At 41.1% G+C, this 20,037-nt stretch overlaps 1 protein-coding gene across 1 annotated transcript in view; it reads right to left on the bottom strand.

Moving 5' to 3' along the window:
• Nucleotides 1-20,037, bottom strand: part of C2CD3 (C2 domain containing 3 centriole elongation regulator) — a 348,142-nt gene that overhangs the window by 147,404 nt on the left and 180,701 nt on the right. The window contains exons 26-29 of the mRNA XM_069203824.1: nt 15,446-15,510; nt 11,298-11,503; nt 9,799-9,929; nt 4,250-4,411 (exon numbers count right to left, since the gene is read on the bottom strand). Coding sequence (XP_069059925.1) covers nt 4,250-4,411; nt 9,799-9,929; nt 11,298-11,503; nt 15,446-15,510 — 564 coding nt within the window. The remainder of the gene's footprint in view (nt 1-4,249; nt 4,412-9,798; nt 9,930-11,297; nt 11,504-15,445; nt 15,511-20,037) is intronic.

Below are 20,037 nucleotides of genomic sequence, written 5' to 3'. Positions count from 1 at the left end.
AACTTCGGTGTTCAAATCCCCCCCATTTGCAACTTTAAACTCGTTTGGAAGTCACCAAAACACACATTTACACCAGTGACTGGGTTCGCTCATTAATAGCACACCGTTATGGTGTAAGATTGGGCCTGTTGTGGACTCCCCAGTGTACTGATATCTAGCTTGGGTCCTCATTCAGAGACACCCCACAGTATCAATGCGGTCTTTAATCTGCCCCTGGGATTACTGGCGGTGAAGGATGGCTAATTCTGAGGACGGGCAATAGCGTCGTATTCTCGGCGGGGAAGTCCGCTCCAGACTCCGATGGCAATCACCGTTTGCGCACCGGAGCCCCGCGGTTCGCGCCCATTTGCCCCGGTCTGGGGGTAACATCCGTCGTACGGCTCACCACGTTACTTGTAAACCCGTGCACAGCAGTTCGGGATCACAACATTGAAAGTGGGCCACAACAGGCGAACTCCTTCCCGCTATCCACACGTTCTCACAGCGTCTAGCAAGCTCATTCCACCAGGGCCGCCGTTTGCGCAGATAGCATCCGGGGAGGGACCACATTTGGCGCCCAGGCCACTAACTAAAGGGGTCCCTTTTCCATTCACAGGCCAGCGGCTAGCTCAGGCCTCTGAATGCAAACATTTCTGCTCCTCGGCCAACTCTCATCAATGACCCACATCTTACCTCCTCCACCCTGGTGATATGGGGTGTGAACATGTGGGATGGCGAGGGGTCAGAGGGAGATGAGGGGGCTTTGGGGCGTTAATAGCTGTTAAACAAGGTGCTTGCAGCATGTTAGGAGTAACACGATTAAAGCAGGTTGGACAGAATCACTGGAGGCAGGTCAGAGGGCGACTGCTTAATGCACAACCTTCATACTGACAGGTCAGTGCGCCCGGGCTTGGGCCCAGCCCGTCTACGTCCAAAGTTGGCCCTAATTCCACCCTCTGTATGGTCAGAGATGCACTCTGAGGGCTGGAGGTATGTTTCTGCTTAGAATGGAGATGGGGATTGAGGAGGGAACATCCTTCAAATTGGTGTGGATAAAGAGGCTTCTCAATGGGGAAACATTTTCCATCGCAAAACAAATACTCAAGTCTCAAGGAGCTGTTTATAGGAAAAATACCAAAGTAAAGTTTGCCAGAATTTAGACTTAATGAAACATGAAATGTCATAAATGAGGACAGGCACAGTGACTTTAAATAGAAAGGTCTCATATGTTTAAATTGTGGATTAGAAAACTCTTTGAGAACAAACAAGACTGACATTCATTATAGTTAGTGGGCTAAAGAAATTCATGAAGGAATTTTAAAAATGCAAACCACCAACAGAATCTGTGTTCTTTGGCTTCCTAAAGGAGGGAAAGGAAGGGCTTTTGCAGGAGTTACCTGGAACACCTTACTACAATTAGGTCTTGAACCGGATTATAATACTAAACACTATTTGTTTATGGTAGATGCTTTAGGCTTGCCACGTGTTTTAAGAAATGCATGAATTAAATTGTGTAATCCCATCTTGAGTTATTTAAATTCTGTGTTCGGGAGAACAATAAATGAACCATTAATCTGGATTTCAGATTATTTACAACCATTTGAGAAGCAATATTTCTATTTATATATATCTCCCTGAAGTTGAAGCCTTCCAAAAGTCATTTATGTTTGCCATGTTTTCACTATGAATACTTTTAAATGTATTTGCAAAGATAACATTTGCAGGATTGGGTTTAAAAGCCTATCATAAAAAATACTGAATGTATCAACAGTTCTGATTTTGGTACAGATCATAAGGCCATCTTTATTAAGCAATACTTTTACAACTTTTCAAATACAGTTACTAAATTGTAACCTCATGGGTAAATTATGAAAAAAAAAGTCATATTTCACGTTGCTTCCTTCTACAGATAAGAATATTGAGTTCAAAAGTGAATTGTCACCTATAATTATTTGTACCACTTAAGCAATCATTTCAATTGATGACACTGTGAAGAATCCATTTAACTCTTCAATACTGATTTGCATATGGCTGGGTCTAAACTAGGGTGATGTGGAGAGCAAAATAACAATGGATTTAACCCAGATCTGTGACTGGGGGTGAGTGTTTGAAAAGTTTCAACACTCCGGCCATCATTTTATTTTGTGATGTTGCCTTTTGTGCCCTAACTATGCCCAGACTAGGGTCCCTTGCTCGCTGCGCCACTGGATTCAAGATGCCTGGCTGATGAAGGGTGATGCCCTGAATCCGGTCCCAGGATGCTTGTTTCCTGTCCAGGGAGGGCCTGGCAGTTCGGGCTGGACTGTTCACATAGGGAACAGTGTCAAGACTGATTTGCATATGGCTGGGTCCAAACTGGGGTGACATGGCTAGCAAAATAACGATGTATTAAACCCAGATCTGTGACTGAGAGTGAGTATTTGAAAAGTTTCAACACTCCGTCCATCATTTTATTTTGTTTTGTGATGTTGCCTCTCTTTGGAGAAAACACTATTTAAGTTTAATGGTAGAAACAATGATAAAAAGGGGTGGAATAACAATGACATAAATGGACTGGGTTATAATTTGGTCCAGATGAAGGTTTATATCCGGAAAGCCTATCACTCATAGTTCATCTTGTTATGCTAGTTCTTAATGTCACTTGAATACATAAACATTTTCTTTCCACTAAGTGTTTAACTTTATTAAATAGGTTTAACCCACAGGATGGAGAAAAAAGACTACCTGTGTCACAGAATTATTGGGACATTGCTGCAAATCGAATATAAATACTCATGCAACATTATCTCCAAGTTCAGTTATCACATATTGGGTGCATTGATTGTTACAATATTTCTTCCTCTATGTATTTACTTGGCAAATAATGTATTTGCTCTTATTATTTATTATGGTACTTAGAGCTTAGGAAGAACTGCTGGAGAGAAACCAAGAATAATGGGGTGATAGCATCTGCACATTTAATGACCTTGGTGTTAGTCAACACTACTTATTGTCTCTTGACCTCACTCATGGTACCAACCCCCAAGTCAAAGCATTTAGGGTTATGATTTTGATGGATGAACACTTTTCTTGATGTGGGCTATGGCATTCACTAAGATTATTTTATTTGTTGGACCAATTTTGGAATTTGCAACCAAGTTCATCTTTTGGAAAATATCTTTCCCTAAAGATTGAACCATAGAATACTGGAAATAGACAGCTACAAACGCACATCTCTTTGGGCAAATTTTGGCATGAAAAAGACAACTTGTTTTTCGTACCAATATATATTTTAAGTCTATTTGATTTTCCTGGTTTTGCTAATGGTACCAACTCCTTTTTTCCAGAGTAACATACTCAGTCTTAACTGAGATCTGTCTTAATAGAGGGTACATTGGAAGCAGGCACAGGTTCCATGAGTTCTTCTTTTCAGCAACCCATTCAGGTTTGTAAGCACTCTTTTTGAACCAACAATTCTCTTCAAGTTCTTAATGAAATGTAGTGCAATAATCATGCCAATTCATTGTAGCAGGGCCAACATGCATAGTGCTGTCTGGTGAGTGAAACCAGGATATCTGTCTCATAAACTGCGCTGTATGCATATATCTGAATGAGAAATGCGTATAACGCATAGCAATAGAAACTCAATGACTTTCAGGGCACCAACAAGCATGCCCTTAAAGGTATTGTTCGTTTTTACTTCAACATAATATGACTTTTTAGAACTTATAGCTTAAATCATTCCAGCAACATTATACAGAATTGTCAACTATGAAATTACATTTGTATATCTTATGTTCTTACCGTTGCTGTATAGCCCATTCGCATGCTGTTCCATCAGGTATAAGACCATTAGGCAGTCGCTTCGTGACATTTAGAGTGGCTTGAAATCATTCCCAAATAAATTATCTCTTTCTATCAGTACCAGCACAAGATTGGGCAATGTGTAACACATTTGTCTGTTGTACATGTGTAGGTAAATGCCTTTGGCTAAGGTCAGAAGTATTAGGATATGCAAAGACATAAGGTTATTTTTTGCCTTAATCCTTCTTAGCCTCAGAGTTGTGTGCAGAATTGACTTAGAATCAGCAGTGGCCAGACGTTTGGCTAATGTAACTAACATGCAAGGCATGATTTTGTTAAAACAAGTCTTTGTGGCTGTTCTAGACATCTATTATTTTAATTTCTGTACAAGAGAAATAGTTGGTATTCTATTTACCGATTTTTATTATGATACTACTGGTGCTTATCCTCAGAACTTCACGAGATGATAATGAACCGGTTGCCATACCTGAGTGCAGACAGAAGCGAAGACCGTGAAGAGAGAGACAGTGAATCAAGGTTCTCGTTGTCCCGTGTGTTCCGTTCTGCCTGCTGCATGGACTCATGAAATCGGCGTATATTTTGCATGTGCTCTTCATGACGAGTGGACCACATTCCAGAAGGACCAATTCTACAAAAGAATTGTTTGAGAGAGTGATACAATTTAATCGACACATTTCAGACCTGTCTAGAGAGCAATGTCATGGAAGAGCACTGCGAGACCAAAGGCAGCGCTGCATGCACAGTAAGGGCGACGTTGCTGGAGTCTCATCTAAAAAGGTTTGCTTGGCAGCACTTCAACAGCGAGGACCAGCAATCTGAGGGTGACGCCAGGTGCTTTCACAGTTTTCAATTCATCATGTTTTTGAATCCACCTGAGACTTGGTGGGAAACTAAAGGTCACCGAAATGCAGGATTTTCTTTTAACCTAAACAAATGTTTAGCAGGTATATACTTTTTAAACAAGAAGATATATCCCTAATCATGGTAGTGGTGCCACCAACTCTTGCTTACCATGTTTGTCATAACGCTCAGGGCCACTTTCCAGAAATGTGCTGTGAGTACAATACACAAATCTTTGTAGATACCGAAATAACTTTTTACTTTACATTTTTATTTGGTTTAGAAGACTTCATCCATCAATCGTAAAACTATTAGAACTGATTTCTATATATTAAATGTTAAGGTGATGCTGTAGTTTTTATACAGTGACAATCCTGTTTTAAAAAAAAAAAAATACTCCTGCAATCTTTAATATTGATATTTTATTTCTGTTGTTTTTGTATACATGTAGTCTGCACCAATGGCAATAACATCTTTGCTTACTAAGAATCAATGTATGGTTGATTTTAAATTCCTTTGCTGTGATATTTCATTTTGTCAGTCTCTGCCATAAAGGTTTCTCAGCTCAACTCATCTTTTAACAACTGCTACACTGGAAGTAGTAGAGGTTGCAAGTCAGGTAGGTCTCTTACTGTTTCCCTAGAGGGAGGTCCTGATGCGTATTGCATTGCTTGGTGATGGTGCCACCGCCTCCTGTTAACAGAAGCATCCCAAAGTCCAGGAGCTCAGTAGGTGGCACCAAATTTGAGGAGGATTTTCTCCTTTGCCTTGTCTACACTGATCCACTCATAAACTGGGGTCAACCTCAATCTAACAAGACTTTCTTGTTTAGTATACCAAGTGGAACAGGAAATTTTAGCAGCTGCACCATATAGGAATACAAATAGTAATGCCAGTGGGGCAATAGGGCTGATGCGTAAAAAGTACAATTTGCAAACCCAGTCAACATAGTATAGAATGAGAGGTTAGCATCAAACATCACACCCATCAGTACAGCATTAACAACATGCACAGTGCTGAATATGGGGAAATTATGAGGTGAAGAGGTGGTCTAGAGGGATAGCCCGGTAAGTTGGCTTGTGTGGTTATTCAGAAAGACGTATGTCAATGAGCAGCATCCAAAGAGTTACTGTAAACAGGTCTTCTTTCCAGTAAACCACAGACCAGCCTAACTTCTCCTCCTTTGTCAGTTGTATCCTTTTGCAGGCAGCACCATTCAGTTTCACTAGTACTGCAGCAGCTCCATTCACAGTAGCTAATACACGGGCCCTCCTTCCCTGAAGCTGCAGATAGGACACTTTCTCTTGTAACAAATGTTAAAGAGATGACAAACAGCTGCAAACTCAAGCTCATACTCTCATCTGTTGGTCCTCACTTCTGGGCGCATCTTAGGGCCAACGGCAACTTGGTCTACCCAAAAACGCCAGTTTAACTGTTTATTCACTGGAGTGGGCGAGAGAAGGATGCAGACCAGGCAGGTAAAGTTGAGTCTAGAGAGCGATTGGCGGCACAGAGAAAAGTAGTTGCAGAACTATGGCTAAGATTCCAGACATAAAACACACCTGCATGCGGCCACAAAGATTCTGGTTCTGGGGTGTGCTACAAAATACTCATCTTTATTCCACATACACGGTCAGGTTTCCACCACCACATTCTCTTCATTCTCATCATATATTGGTCAGCTGAAAGGAAGTGCTTTATATTAGGAGATGCGGTCTGTTCTAGTCATGCAAATGTGTCCCTCATGCAGGTTGCGGTATAAACAAAATTGAGGCAGCCCTGTTGCTAGCACTCAGGTGCCTCAGGACTCATTAAACAACCACAGGGTTGGAGAGTGTTTGAGTTTTTGACAAATGGCAAGTGATCTCAACCAAATGGGTATCCCTTGCTTTCCTCCAGCAATTGTGTCTGGCCAGAGAATCTCGCTTGATGGGGCTTTTATGGGGGGGATACAGCCTGCGCAAGCAGGTGCAGAAAAATGAAAAGTAGATTCTTGCTTTGTGTGATTTGCATAGGAACAGATTAGCTTGAAGACTGGGTTTGAATCGCAGTTATTCATTGCGATTATATCAAAATATTAGAAATACTGTGGTGACCTCAGAGTCAGAGGTTAATGCTTCTCAAGTCTTCCTGTTCCTCTCTGCTAAGGTATCAAGAAACCAGAAACCAACAGTGAAATGGTGGACGCTGATTGGCTATTTTAATTATAAAAACAGATGACAATTTTTTGTGTTGTGCCTCTCTTTGTTGTTAAAGACCTGAGGGAAGTTGGGACCTTCAGGTGGATCTCTACAATTAGCAACCACCAAATCCCTTAAAAGCTGTGAGTCAGTTTGGACCTGCTCCAAACGATATATTTTTCCCATGCTGAGAGTGCCTGGTCTGGATTGACAATAAAGCTGTCACCACACCTTAGGTGAGCAGCAGAAAAGAGCTTTCAGAAGCAAGATTGAGAGGGCCCTTAGCTCCAGCTACACGTTGATTTCTTTGAGAACAACATTTGAGTGGACAGAATTTGTGTGCTTCCACTGAAAATTTGTGCTTATTTTGCACTTTATGCCTTGTCAGACAGCTTATGTTCAATAAAGTAGGAATGAGTTGGTTATGGTGACAAGTCCGTGATCAAAGCTAAAGATATCTGTTTATTATGAAAAGCCACAACAACGATAGTAGCCCTGACTTATTTATTGCGAAAAGTATGTATTGAAGCCAACTTCCAATGAAACATGGATTGTTATTACTTTGTGGTCAAGCCTGTAGAAAGGTTATTTTGTTACACAATCCAACAGATTACCATAGTAGGCAATGGCTTTGTTGTGGTTTATCCCCTATGACAACTACACTGTGATAATCCTTGTTATGCCTTATCACAAAGAACTGCATTTTATTTTGCTAAATGTAATTTCGCTTATATATATATATATTTGTGTATGTGATGGCTGCTTTGTGGGAACGGTAATTACAGTACACCTTGGTTGACTATGGGTATGTGTCAAAGATAAAGGCTATGGGCCTGATTACAGCATTGGGAAAACTTATTTCAGATGCCACAGGTATTGTCTGTTTATTATGAAAAGCTACAACAAAGGCAGGAGGCCTCACAAATTTATTGTGAGAAGTATATGTTAAAGCTACCAGCCCTTTAAGGGGGATTGTTTTCACACTGGGGAAAAAAATTTAAACATATATTCTGTTACATGGACTTTCCTCTACAAATTACCTCATAGGCGTTGTTGGTGATTGCTCATGCTGACAAACCCTGGGGGGTAGAACACTTACACTGTGCTAATCTGTACTTTTTGACCCTTTTAAGAGGACCTGACAGGTTTGGTTCTCTGGTGGGCTCTTGTTATAAACAAAATAACTAAATAATCATCTATCTATATCTATGTGTATAATCATCTATCTATATCTATGTGTGTATATATATATATATACACACACTGTATATATATATATATATATATATATATATATATATGTGTGTGTGTATTTTTATAGAGCATACTGCATCTCCCCAGACAGCGCTACCAGGACGATTGCTTGCAGCCCCTTTCACCTACACAGAGCCCCACCAGATACACTGTTTCAAAAAGCAGAGTCTATATTGGAGTAGCAATGTCTCATGCAGCATGACTTATTCATGGCCTAAACTAACCAGTGCCTGAAGAGGCACTTTCAGTTACAGACAGCAGGATCTACTGATATTGGCAATGCTTATTTTTAAATATTGGACAAGAGGTTACAAAGGAAGGGGGGTGGGTGGCAAGACACAGGTTTCACTTTTCTGTATTATGTGTTGAAGGAAAATAGACTAGATGGAGGAGAAAAGGGTGGAGGGAACCAAGGTATATATTTTGTTATGCATGGTTGTCTAAGGTGGAAGAGGGCGAGGAATGTCATGCTGTGCTCGCCATTCCCATAATTCCTGCCCTCTGCCATACCCGCCCCACAGGATAAGCTTTATAAGGGTGGGTGCTATTGTGATGGGGAATACACAGCATAATATTGTAAAAGAGTGAGCTGTCATTAAATCATAATTTTCAAACCTTAGGCTTCTAAATGACACCCGAGACCAATGAAGCTTTTCTCAAACTGTCCTTAGTGTAACTTAGAAACAATAAAGGAAAGCTAACCATATAATTAAAACCCTTTTAAAAATACAGGTAGTTACCATTCTGATTTAGTAGTAGTGCAAAATCGAACAGCTCTTCACCACTGTGAATTCACAATCAACCTCACGAGAAACCATCTAACCTTGCTTTGCTTCTTAAAAGTACATGTGACGTCACCAGGTCTACAACACAATTGCTCCAGCCACCAGGAAGACACTTTTTCCAGATATGAATAACTAAGGAATACAACTGTCTGCAAAAAATAATTACACATCCTCACATTTGTGAAAAAAACGGAAAAAAATAATTTGATTAAAAAATTCATCACAAAACAGAACAATTAAGAAAAGAAAAGAAAGACTGCATTTTATAACTACTGAAGTAATTCTATCCTACTTCCAGTACAAATACAATCTTTACCTTTGGCAAAACGTGGGCGGTTGACAATTACAATAGCTTGCTTCTATATTACAATATCACAGTCTTCTCACTTTTAGAAGCTATAAATAAGGAGGCACTGTTACCCAATATTAATGCACCGAAAGTACAGATCTAGGAACGATGAGAGGCTGAGTTGGGTTTTGTTTTTCATGGTTCGTATTCATGACCTGCAGATCACACTGATGTCAGCAGTTAGTGCCTAATTCAATGAGCCATCCCGCAGGCTTGATACAAACCGTGTATATGGCACCCAACAACTTCAGGGTACTTTTAGGGTGCAAAATGTATAGCTGGTGTCTGTGGGTCAAAGATGTGCCTATTTGTTTCATCAAAAACAACCATTTTCTTACCTACATTTAGGCGTTCTGAAACTTCATCCAGCTGACTGGTTTTCCACAGTAATAAACTGCACTTGGATGTAAAACATTTAAAGAATTCGGTCTCCCTTGACTAGAATGACCTCTCATCTAAAAGCATTGTTGCTAATTTGATATACCAGACTTGTAATATGGTGGCAGATACGCCTTTAGGAAGGAACACTTAGGAAATTAAATATTTTATTTCGAGGAAGCAAATAAAAAATGTTCAAGTGTGGTGATCTCAACCAATCAATACAAACCTGTCATAGGCGGAGTAACCTGTGCCTGGGGTTGTGGGATTAACAACCGGGTGCTCTTGTGCTGCAGTGTAGCTCGGGTAAGAAGAGAACACACGACCAGCTTGGAAGATAGCCGAGCTCTGCAAAGGAGCCTGAAAAATGAGAAGGAAAATATAGACAATAAATGGCAACATTACCATCGAATCCTGGGTGATTAACCAGAGGATGTGACACGCTCTCACGAACAGAAGCTGCATATGGCTTTGGATAGAAAGGAGACAATCCAGGAACAGATTCACGACAGATATTAACTTTAAGGGCGGGGATGAACTAGGAGTTATGGTCCACAAGTGATGCACCAGCTGGCGAGTCAAATGGATCCATGTTCCATCTGAGAATAGGCTGCAAAAACAGACTCCAAGATATGAACTCACAAGTTCTGGCCCTCCCAAAAATGTCAGCCTACAAAACTTTCGACTCCCTGCCCAGGTGTTTTAGGGGCTGGCTTGGCTTCATTTACTATTCTGTCTCCAGTCCCAGCATATTTAAAGGCGAGTGTTTAATAATTGGTTGAAGTAGAGCTCAGAATTTTGGGAGTTTATGTGAGGTGCAGATCTTATCAGCCTATACTTTGAACACTGTGTTTTTGCAAAAGGTGTTCATAAAGTCCTAGGTTTTCACATGGAATTAGAACCCCGATCCTTTGAATCTCCCGCTGTTTCGTCACTCATGGATACCAGCACCCTTATACACCCCCCATCTAAAATGTCAGTCTTTAATTGTTTCCTGGATTGCCTGCTTTCAAGCTCAAAAGATGCTTTTGTAAATTAGAGTGTGCCAATACCTGAACTTGTTAAGCGTGCATTACAGTGTTCACACCTGCAGCCCATGCTGGCTGACTGCTCCATTCCTAGTGTCATGTCAACGCAGGTGCTGGACTCTCAGTCCTAAGTCACTTTTAGTTCTTACAAGGTTTCTTGCTTGTTCACTGATCTCACATCATCTTTGCATTTCTATGCCATGCTCTAGGACCCACACGTATTGCCTGTTAGTCTACGGTGCTTGGATTTAGTTACAACGTCTTTAGTTCTTCACTTTATAAGCATTCTTGTTTCTTTTTCTAATGTATCTCCCTTGTGCTAGACATGGATGTCAGCTGGGTAAGCTCTTTTCCCCAGGGAGTCACGGAGTAGGTGCACAGATTATGGTAGAACATTATTTAGGATAGTTCCCACAAGACAAACAGTGTTTCTAGCTTTAATCTGTCTAATCCTATACATATAGTGAGTGGATTAGTGTCTCTGCAGTGGTGTACGAGTATCCCCTTCTCCACAGTGCTCTCCACATGTCCATGCACTAATCCAGGAACAATGGCAAGTATCAAACAGAAGCACCACGATGTCCTCCTGAAAGTCCCAAAGTATCCTCAATACTGCAAGGCATGGCTGAACATTGGGAATAATAGCTGCAAAGCACTTCCGAAAAAATGGTCATCAAATGAATGCGAAACAACCACATACCTGAACATCCAGCGCTTTGGACTCATTCCTCTTTCGCTTTTCTTCTTTGAGATGTAAAATGCTTTCCAGAGGAGTGACCGCAACTTTAATCTGACCTTGGCAATGGCCACTGAAGTCACCAATATTATACCAGCCACAGACTGACTGGAAGCCGGACAGAAGGGGAGAGAGATCCACAGAAGCGAATCCAATCACTCGTTCAACATCTGGGGAGGAAAGCGATTTACATGAATCATATATTAAACACGAGGGACTGACACAGAGGGAATACTTCAATAAAATAGGATTTCCTTTTAGGAAACACAACCTGGGGTTAAAGAAAATGTTCTTTAGTTTTGAAAAACAAAGTTAAAAATAGATTTTAAGAAATCACGAAACAAATAGGAAAATTACAAATAACCATGCGTCTATATCTGACAAGCAAAAAAAACAACAATATGGAAGAGTATCAAATTAATATGGAATTAATGATTAATGTAACTGATGCTGGAGACAGTGAGGGGAGAGATACAAGACAAAGGGCAAGCGAAAGAAGGCCACTGGTTTTTGACAGCAGCTTAGATTTTTTGCAAACAGGACAAGCAGCAGACTACAAGCCAAGGAGATGACAACCTGAATAAGAACAAGAGTTGCCTCACGAGAGGGAGAGGGTCTCTCTGGGCGGTCTATGCCAGACAGGTATCCAACCTTGTCTCTGACCTCAACTTAGGGACTCCAACATGAACACTGGTGATCTGCAGGACACTAACAGGAGAAGACAAGCTTCACTACGGTAACACAGAGGCTCACTCAAACGATCGTGCGGAACGATGCATGTCTGTTACTCAGGGCCGATGCTAGATATCAACGGACCGGTAAGGATTCATCCCTGTTTCCTAACTAGGCCGCATACGACTGGATGCTCACTTGTGCTACCACTCACAGGACTAAGATCGTCCTAGAATGAGAAGATACTTCTGAATACCTAGATATGTGAGCAGACCATGAACTAAATAATTACTAGCCGTAGGTCGACCCTAGGCAAGTTAAAGAAACAGCCATATCCCCTGAACACCAGGGACAGCCTGACTGATTACAATAGCTTTGAAAAAAGCCAAGGCCTACTCACCTTCAGGCAATCGAGCACTGGCTCTGTAGCCAAAAACAAAAGGAAATTCTGATTTACTGCAAATTGAATTTAAAATTATTTTCATTTACTTTTATGTTCTGAAGTGTTTGTAATAAATGTCCATAAGCTGCTTCTAAGAAAAATAAATCTCTATAAGTTATACAATTACCAAGAAAAGATGCACGCCCCATACCAAAATTATGGTATTAAAAAGCACGAATAAAGGGCCTTACCTTCGCAAAAACAATGAATTTCACTTTCAACATAGCCTTACTTCCACCACCAACTTCTTTTACTGCAAGCTTGGAGACAGTCAGTTGTTGTTTGACAAATACACCATATGCGTTTCAACTTGAGCAGTATGGTTGCCCAACACCATCTGTGATCTCTTGGTCTCTTTCTCCACGTCACTCACCCTCTCGATCACCCGCTTGCTCCCCCTCCCTCTGTGAAACCCTGTCCAATGGGTTGGACTGCAGGTAGTATCTGTCTCGATCCGAATACATAAACTTCGGTTTATCTATACTTGCACCTGTCTGCGAGCAATGTTCGAATGTTCAGTGTTAGCAATAATTGTACAACAAATCGTACTATGCGTCGTTGCTTGTGGTATTTCATGAAATTTAGTTCTGTTGTTAGATGCAAAATGCGCCGTCCTGAACCAGTCAGCCTCCAATCAATAGATGAATATGAGCAAAGGAAAAAAGAAGCAGGCTTCATGGTAACATTTTTGAAAAATCTCTAAAGGGCACAAGAAATTACAGCAGTAATGTTTTTTTACCACCCTTTGGCGCAAAACAGGATAGCACTCATATCAGTGGTTCGCAAAGTAAATGTAGTTATAGGAAGAACAAAAGTACCAAGAGGGGAAAAGGGCTGAAGGATACACTGACTGCAAGATCCATGCCAGTAGTGGTGGTGATGGAGGGGGTGAAAGGAAGGAGGAACGCTTGAGGATAACTTGACGATCAGGTAGTAGAATAAACAATGTTATTCCCAAATACTGTGCCCTTTCCACACTGTGTAGCTGGCAGAAAGAGAAACCGGAAGCAAAAATGAAAGGGGTCATAGAGAGCTACAGAGAAACTCAAAATACGAGGACTGAGAGTACCAAGGACAGTGGAAAACATTCCTTTTGTGAGAAAGGAAGAACCTGGAGGCAGAGGATAATAAGACAAAAATAAATTGTGAAATATTTGGAGAGCAGCTCGAGGGGAAGGAGGGGAAGAAGGGAAAAGAAAGAAAAATAGTGCCAGGAGAAAAAGACATGGGGAAAGAAGAAAGAGTGAAATACAAAGAGGACAGAATCTGTGACAGCGCTGAGAAGAATCAGACACACCTTACAACCAACTTGCCATTTCATAACATTTTGTTTGGCTTAAAATGTAATCCTTGACAACTTTTTCTAACTACTTCAAAGATGGACCAAGATTGGCAGCTTGGTGGTAAGGTTTTTTGTGAAATACAATATTTGACGTCAAAATCAATTACCCTGGGCCTTGAAACTGCTGGATTATTCGCAAAGATTTCATAGTACATAAAAATATTTATGCAGCCCTGGTCATATGCATGCCTTATTAGTCCTGGTCAGATAAACCTAAATTCTAAACAGAATTTGCATGACACAAAACGAAGAAAATGAACCAATATAATAAACAAAAAATCTAATTGGCCCACATTTAGCTCACTGCACCTAAGTCTTCTCTGGAAGCAAGTGTGTGACTCTTCTCTCCAATCTCAGTAAGAACCAATTCCAAGCTCTACAATGTGTACATAGCAGATACTCTTCATATCACTATTAAATGATGGGATCGCACAGGTCTAGCACAATTTCAATGGCACTGGCTCACAATTAGCAAATTCACTTTAAATGCCTGTGACCTATCTACAAGAAAATCCACCAGGAAAAAGTCCTTTTCTGAATAGTACAGTAGTTAATCTCACCCACTAAAGAAAGTCATAACAATACGTCCAGTGTGCCTTAGGTACAAGGAAACCTGCTTAGAGGCAGATTCCGTAACGCCATTGCTCACGCCGGTAGGATTCAATTTAATCACCCCTTCACAACACCTTCTGGCACTTAGAACATTCCTGGAAAGCCTCTGCTTGAAGCAAGATTTCTCCTCCATAATCTCCCATGTCAATGTACATAGCTATCTTTTGCATCCGCAGCACCCCATACATGAATCATACTGGCCCTACCACTATTACTTACCAAAAGAATTACATTTGTAGCGTTACTAGGGATGCTCCTAGCCCTTGCTGCTGCACATCAGGTAGCAAGAAGTGTGAACACAGGAAAGTAAAAGTGATGCATAAAATACATCTAAAGAGGCAAAAGGCTGAGTGGCTATGGTGTCTGAACTGCTCTCTGAAGCTGGTCTTTCTGAGTAGGGATGCACCATGATATATGAGCTGTGCATGGTAGTTTATGCACAGCTACCTACAATGCAAACACAAAGGCTTCAGATTTTAGTTTCCAGGCACCAGGTCCTTTCAAAATGACTACCCATCAACTTGGAACATATTCTGAAGCAAACGAAATATTTTATAACGCTGGCCTTTTGATCACATTGAAAGGGTGCATGAGCAGTGAAAGCAACAACTACATGTCCTGGGACCCTAATCTGCAGACAGAGTGAGGCCTACAATCAACCAAGGCTGACACAGAATGGAAAAGGTGTTTGCACAAGCCAGAAGATGGGCCACTGAAGCCTCTCTACGATTGTGCTTTCAGGGCTTGAACTTTAACCAACAATGCTTTCCCGTGCTTGTATGTATTTTTTTGCTAGTCAGCACCTACAGATTGCAATCAGTCACCAAATTATGCTTATTATGCTATTTGTCTGTGACTGGCTCCATGGCTGCTTCTCTAGTAGACAAGGCATTGCTTTTTTTGCAAAGAGTGAATACGCAACAGATTCAACTTACAGTAGGACCCAACGAGCAACAACTATTGTTCATGGAGCAGACTGGGAATAAATAATATTATACAGAAGACTACCCAAGAATGGTCATAAATGACCCTTGGCACACCTACCTGTTTTATGCCATACTTTGAAGACAAGGGTTTGTTGAGGGTCGAGTAAAAGTGCTTTGGGTAACCTGTTGGAAGAAATATACAATAAGAGTTAATCACAAACTACCTACTCTGGTAACTGCAACAAATCCAGTTACTTCAGTGCAGTGCATAAAAACAAAGCAGAGTTCCCCAGATACCTACCCACTGTCACTATCTTCCATTGAAATCTACTTTTATCACAGTAGCACTTTCAATGGATGTCTTTTACACCACTAATCCTATAGTGATCCAAGACGGAAATAATCTAATCTCCTGTCATTCCAGCTCTGCCCTTTATTCCCTCCCCACCACCCCAAGATATCCTAACCACAAAACCCTCAGCCAGAAACGTCCAAGTAAACCACGAGGGTAGTAGCATTCATAAACAACATAGCAAAGGTAGCAAGATAGAACTCACAAGCTGATGTTCGGAGAAAAAAAGGTTTAATTTAATAAAATATTTATATATATGATATTTGAGTGATACGTTGTGCATTGTTGGCGACATTTATTATTAATAATATTAACTTGGTGCAACAGGCCTTGCAGCTATGGCTGTTGTGTATTACCCATGTAGAGGCATTTCACGTAGATAAAGTAATTTTGAATTACTGCTAGCAACCCTGCTTGATGCACTGTGATCATGGTTGGAAATCTTGCATATAGTCACTATGTCATCTTGTTTTATGTGGTCGACATTAAGACTAATATTATTAGTAGCTCGGGATGATTTTCACTGAACATAAGTTGCTCTTAATACAGGTATGGTTGGAGTCCCCAGTCCTAAACACCCTTTAAAGTCTTACTATCTTTATCCAAACAGGCTGGCTGTCGGCTACAAATGGAGCTCTTTACAAGCATTTGATCAGGGTTTCAAAGACATAAATTACTTTACCCCCAACCACATTTAATCAACCCTGAGCGGATGGGGCCCCAGTTGTAATTTACACTCAGCCAACTTTAACCTCCTGGTCACACTCAAACTTTCCACTTGTGATGTCCATTGGGTATGGTTCTTCTAGTTACTAGGATCCTTGCATTGGAACTACCTTCCAGCTTACCTCCTTCAAAAGAGCTGTTAAGGAATGCCTCATATTAAAGGAATCTTCGTTAGTTTTATCCATAAGCGTATCCTACCCCTATAATATATCTGATACACTAAGCAGGTATATATGAAACATTTGATTATATGGCTGTGCCTATTTTCAACATCCACCACTAATTAAGTCCAAACCCTCTTGGTATGTTATCACCCTGACTGTGAACTGCCTATAAGCTCTGTAGCTGCCGCCCTCTGCAGCACTGCTTGTCGAAATGCTTTTGCATCAGGAAAGATGGTGCCTATTTCAATATGAAGATGTCAGGGTCTTCTAGAAGGTATCAGTTAAGGTGGGCTCCGAAACTGGGAAGGACTTTACTCCAGACTTTATTTTAGTAGATTTTGTATAACATTATAAGAATGCAATATGACAGCTCTTTGACATAATGAAATGCTCTTTTATTAACCCTCTTCCTGAAAGTTACAGGCAGGCAAATGTAGCGATCTTCTGCATGTGCCTTTATTACAAATTAAACAGATGCACCTTGTGTATCAGCCCAACACAATGGATTGAAAACAAGGCAAATATAGAAAGTGAAATAACCCATCAAACTAAAGTGTCAAGAATATAATTAAACTGGACACTAATATCCTTTTTTTAGAATTCCAATGCCATATGCTCTTGTCCTGGCAAATTAAGAGAGTTTCCTATACTGCTTTATAAGTTCAATATTGCCTACAGAACGCCATTGATGGTCATATTCTAACTTTTAATAAAGCAGGTAACCAAGCACAGCAGCTCAAGATAAAGGTGCAGCACAAGGCCCTTCATTTAGGGTAAGACGCTCTTCCTTATTCATAGAGGAAACTGCGGGTCCCTTGCAATCTTCAGGTAGTTTGCAAACACAAACTGCTAGTACACCATACAGCCTTCCCAACTTATTTGTCAGTTGAAGGAAAGGAGCATTTTAAGAGATACTTTACCATCAAGTGAGCGCTCAACTTTAAGAGAAAGTAGGCAAAGGAAAGTTCTGGTCTATAGGATGAACATTTTTAAATGAGCCCCATTCTCTTAAACATCCAGTCTGCAGACCTAAACCCTGCAAACATGCTCCTTCTGCTGCCACCCTCCCCTTGCACCAAAAGGGCCTGCAGTCTGGATTTGGTAGGCTTGTTCTTGAGCCATGAGAGGATGACTCCAAATTATCAGAGCACGGGAGGAATCTGAGACAGACAGATCAAAGGACTTGGACCTGGCTTATTAGCCTCTGAACGTCTGTGTCCAGTCCACCTGGCCCTAACACTGGTAGGTTTAACTGGCTACAGCACCTAGACAAGGTCAAATAAGAAAATAGATGTACCAGGCTTTCACAGGGATTTCTAATAAAAAAGGTGTTTGGTCTGCGCTTTACCAATCTGGTGCGTGCTTTTCCATGGGCTGTATGTCACTTCTCCATGAAACCATAGCCCTTAGGAAACTGAAGGGTGTGCTTATAGCCATTCTCACTCCTGCTGGTACCCCCATTGGCGTTCTGAAGCTCCTTTTTTCCCCAACCAGGCCCTCAATATGAGTGGCCCAGTATTCCCATTTTGTAAACTGGAGTTTTTGGCTGAAGTAGGATTATCACAGGTGGTATTCTCGGGTGCAGCAACATCACATTTTTTACCAGGGCGCAGGTCATACCTGGAGGACTTGACTTTAGTAAAACGCCTGAGTCATAGGTTCTCATGTGTAAAGTTGTACAGTAGCACAATTGTCCTTGTGTTATACTTCATTCTATGGCATCAACTTGTAATCCCCAATTAACACCAGGTACCAGAATTGCTGACGTTTGTACTACTGGGCGACTTAGTGATTTCATGCAGCCTCTGGGCAGCCAAAGTCTTAAACATGCAACCAATATGTAAAAAACAGTCACCCACAGTCCTTGCTAACAGGAAGTATGTTTCACAGTAGGTGGATTATGAAGAGATACAGGCTATGTTTTGTATTATACTCAGATATGGAAATATATCTATTTTTGATAAACCACAAGAGTGGACTAGTAGAAATTCTTAACTGGTACAACCTTCCACATGTAAAGAACACAAGTTATCCTGTGGAGGCTGTCTATTCATGTGTGCTGTCTCCCAAGTAGGTGGATGGGGAATAACCACATGCCCAAGTCCACGCCTACTTCAATTTCAGTGTACAGATTTAGGGAGGGACTTCTTCGCTTGAATATCTATAAAATCATATTGGTGTTTTTGGTATAGAGCAGTCCTCTTGTACCCTACCCAAATGGGAGCCAGGACTCCAAAGCTAGGAAGATTGATTTAAATTTGGGAATGATAAAATGGATAATCTGGTCGCATGTCGATCATTAATTGCGGATCACCAAATACTCCAAGAAAAGTTACTACGTGCATAGGAAGCCAACCAGTGGTAAACAAAAGGCTGACCCACAGGCCACTGCAAGTACTGCTATTGTCCACAATAAGGGCTGATTACAACCCTAGCGGAGGGGATTACTCCGTCCTAAATGTGATGGATATCCCGTTTGCCGTGTTACAAGTTCCATAGGGTATAACGGAACTTGTACTACAGCGGGTGGAATATCCGTCACATTTGGGATAGGGTAATCCCTTCCGCCAAGGTCGTAATCAGGTCCTAAGACTTTGACAACAGACAGCTAACCGCTTTTAGCAGACTGGGGGCGACTCCTAAAAACCATACAGGGAAATGTGCAGGTAAGGTGTTTACCTTACACCTATGCACCTCCATCGAATGTGTATACCTCTAAAAAAGCCAAGCAGATGATTAATGCACAGATTATAGGGGACCAAGGCACATAATAAGCAACCAATAGCTCATGAAATTATTAGGTAGACTATATGGAGCCACAGTGGATCACTCTGTGCATTACATCCTGGCTACTGTGAACTCCAAACAATGTCACAAGTACAAAGAGTGGTTTCTCAATGCCACCCATGTAAGCTACCTGCAGCAACAAACACAATTAGTACACTTATGTAGCACACGTCTACAACATGACTCATCTGTAGGCCCTAATAACAGGTGTTAGTTATCATCTATTTCACTGGTACTCGTTTCCTCAAGCGAGGGGGTTTGGTGGGCCCACTAGGACCTGAACCCGCAGTCTTCAGGTTGCACATTGGTCTCGACGGTGGATGGACAAGTCTACAGAACTCCTTTGCAATGGTATGCTTCAGTCTTCTCAGTCTCAAAGAGATGCAGCAAGCCATGAAGGTTAGTCGGTTGTAATATTGCAGCCCCGATTAACAAATGGGCAATGAACATACTATCATTAGAGACTGCAAAAGGTGGCAGACATCTGGGTTTTAAGTGAATCTCCCACCACCTTTTTCAAAATAAGAAGTACGTCTTTCCTCTTTAAAAGCGTTGGGGCTGAGGGTAAACGATGGCTGACGCAAAGCTAAATCCACTGACAGAACACTTGAGACAATATCAGAGAAACGTTGCAAAGTGGTAAAAAATACAACCCAATACAACCCAATTTTGCACTATCAA

The sequence above is a fragment of the Pleurodeles waltl genome, chromosome 8 (genome assembly GCF_031143425.1).
Source record: "Pleurodeles waltl isolate 20211129_DDA chromosome 8, aPleWal1.hap1.20221129, whole genome shotgun sequence".
NCBI lineage: Eukaryota > Metazoa > Chordata > Amphibia > Caudata > Salamandridae > Pleurodeles > Pleurodeles waltl.
This window is presented reverse-complemented; position numbering and strand designations above follow the sequence as displayed.